The 1,117-nt window shown below is 41.6% G+C and overlaps 1 protein-coding gene across 1 annotated transcript in view; it reads left to right on the forward strand.

The window, feature by feature from the left end:
- Fgfr1op2 (FGFR1 oncogene partner 2) overlaps window positions 1–1,117 on the forward strand; it is a 21,792-nt gene that overhangs the window by 12,278 nt on the left and 8,397 nt on the right. Inside the window, exon 4 of the mRNA XM_021164376.2 lies at window positions 3–145. Within this exon, the coding sequence (XP_021020035.1) occupies window positions 3–145 (143 nt within the window). The remainder of the gene's footprint in view (window positions 1–2; window positions 146–1,117) is intronic.

Genomic DNA, 1,117 nt, shown 5'->3' on the forward strand with positions numbered 1-1,117 from the left:
AGAACTGCGGACATCCCTGGAAGAGCACCAGTCTGCCCTGGAACTGATAATGAGCAAGTACCGAGAGCAGATGTTCAGACTGCTCATGGCCAGCAAGAAAGATGACCCAGGTATAATAATGAAGTTAAAAGAGCAACACTCAAAGGTAATCCTTTCTACGAAATTGACTTGGAATGAAAATGGCGTGGGGGAGGCATTGGTTAACCTACATTCAGATTTTAAACAATGAAAATCTAGTAATAATTGTTTCAATGCATATAAAATACCTCACATTTTTAATTATTTTCAGTCATCATTCCCTCCCCCCCCGCCCCATATCTTGTTGCATACTGTTTTTTTACTTGGCTTATTCTTCTAACTCCCTTTGCTCCTTAGTAACAGGGTCTCACTATATAGCCTGTGGTTGTCCAGGAACTCACTCTGTAGACCAGGCTAGCCTTCAGAGATCCACCTGCCTCTGCCTCCTGATTGGTTTCTTTAGTAACTTTAAGATGGGGCGCACACGTGTGTGCGTGTGCGTGTGCGTGTGTGTGTGTGGTATGTGTTTACAGAAAACATTTTAAAAATAAAAGATTCTCTGCTTCTAAGTAATTTTTTTCTAGTAAGTTTGTGCAATGCTACATGTTAGACAGATAGACACTGAAATGCTTTTAAGGTCAGGCAGCTGCTGGGTGTAGATTGCTTTCTTGAAGAGTCTAGTCTGGATAAGGCCAACTCATTTTCAGGAAACACTGGGGTTAGGGAAGGAATTGAACCAATACTATGTATAGTTGATACCATTTTAGAAGATAATATTCATTACAGAGCATTTCAGTGTATCCTAAGCCTGGTGACACTCACCCCTTTAACTCCAGTACTAGTGAGATAGAGGCAAAAAGGTCAGGATTTAGGTATAGCCTGGACTACATGAGATGGTTAGAGCTGAGGTGGTTAGGGTGAGCATTCTTTTTTGTTGTTGTTGTTGTTTTGTTTGGTTGGGTTTTTTTTTTTGTTTTTTTTTTCGAGACAGGATTTCTCTGTATAGCCCTGACTGTCCTGGAACTCACTTTGTAGACCAGGCTGGCCTCAAACTCAGAAATCCACCTGCCTCTGCCTCCCAAGTGCTGGGATTAAAGGC

The sequence above is a fragment of the Mus caroli genome, chromosome 6 (genome assembly GCF_900094665.2).
Source record: "Mus caroli chromosome 6, CAROLI_EIJ_v1.1, whole genome shotgun sequence".
Taxonomy (NCBI): Eukaryota; Metazoa; Chordata; class Mammalia; order Rodentia; family Muridae; genus Mus; species Mus caroli.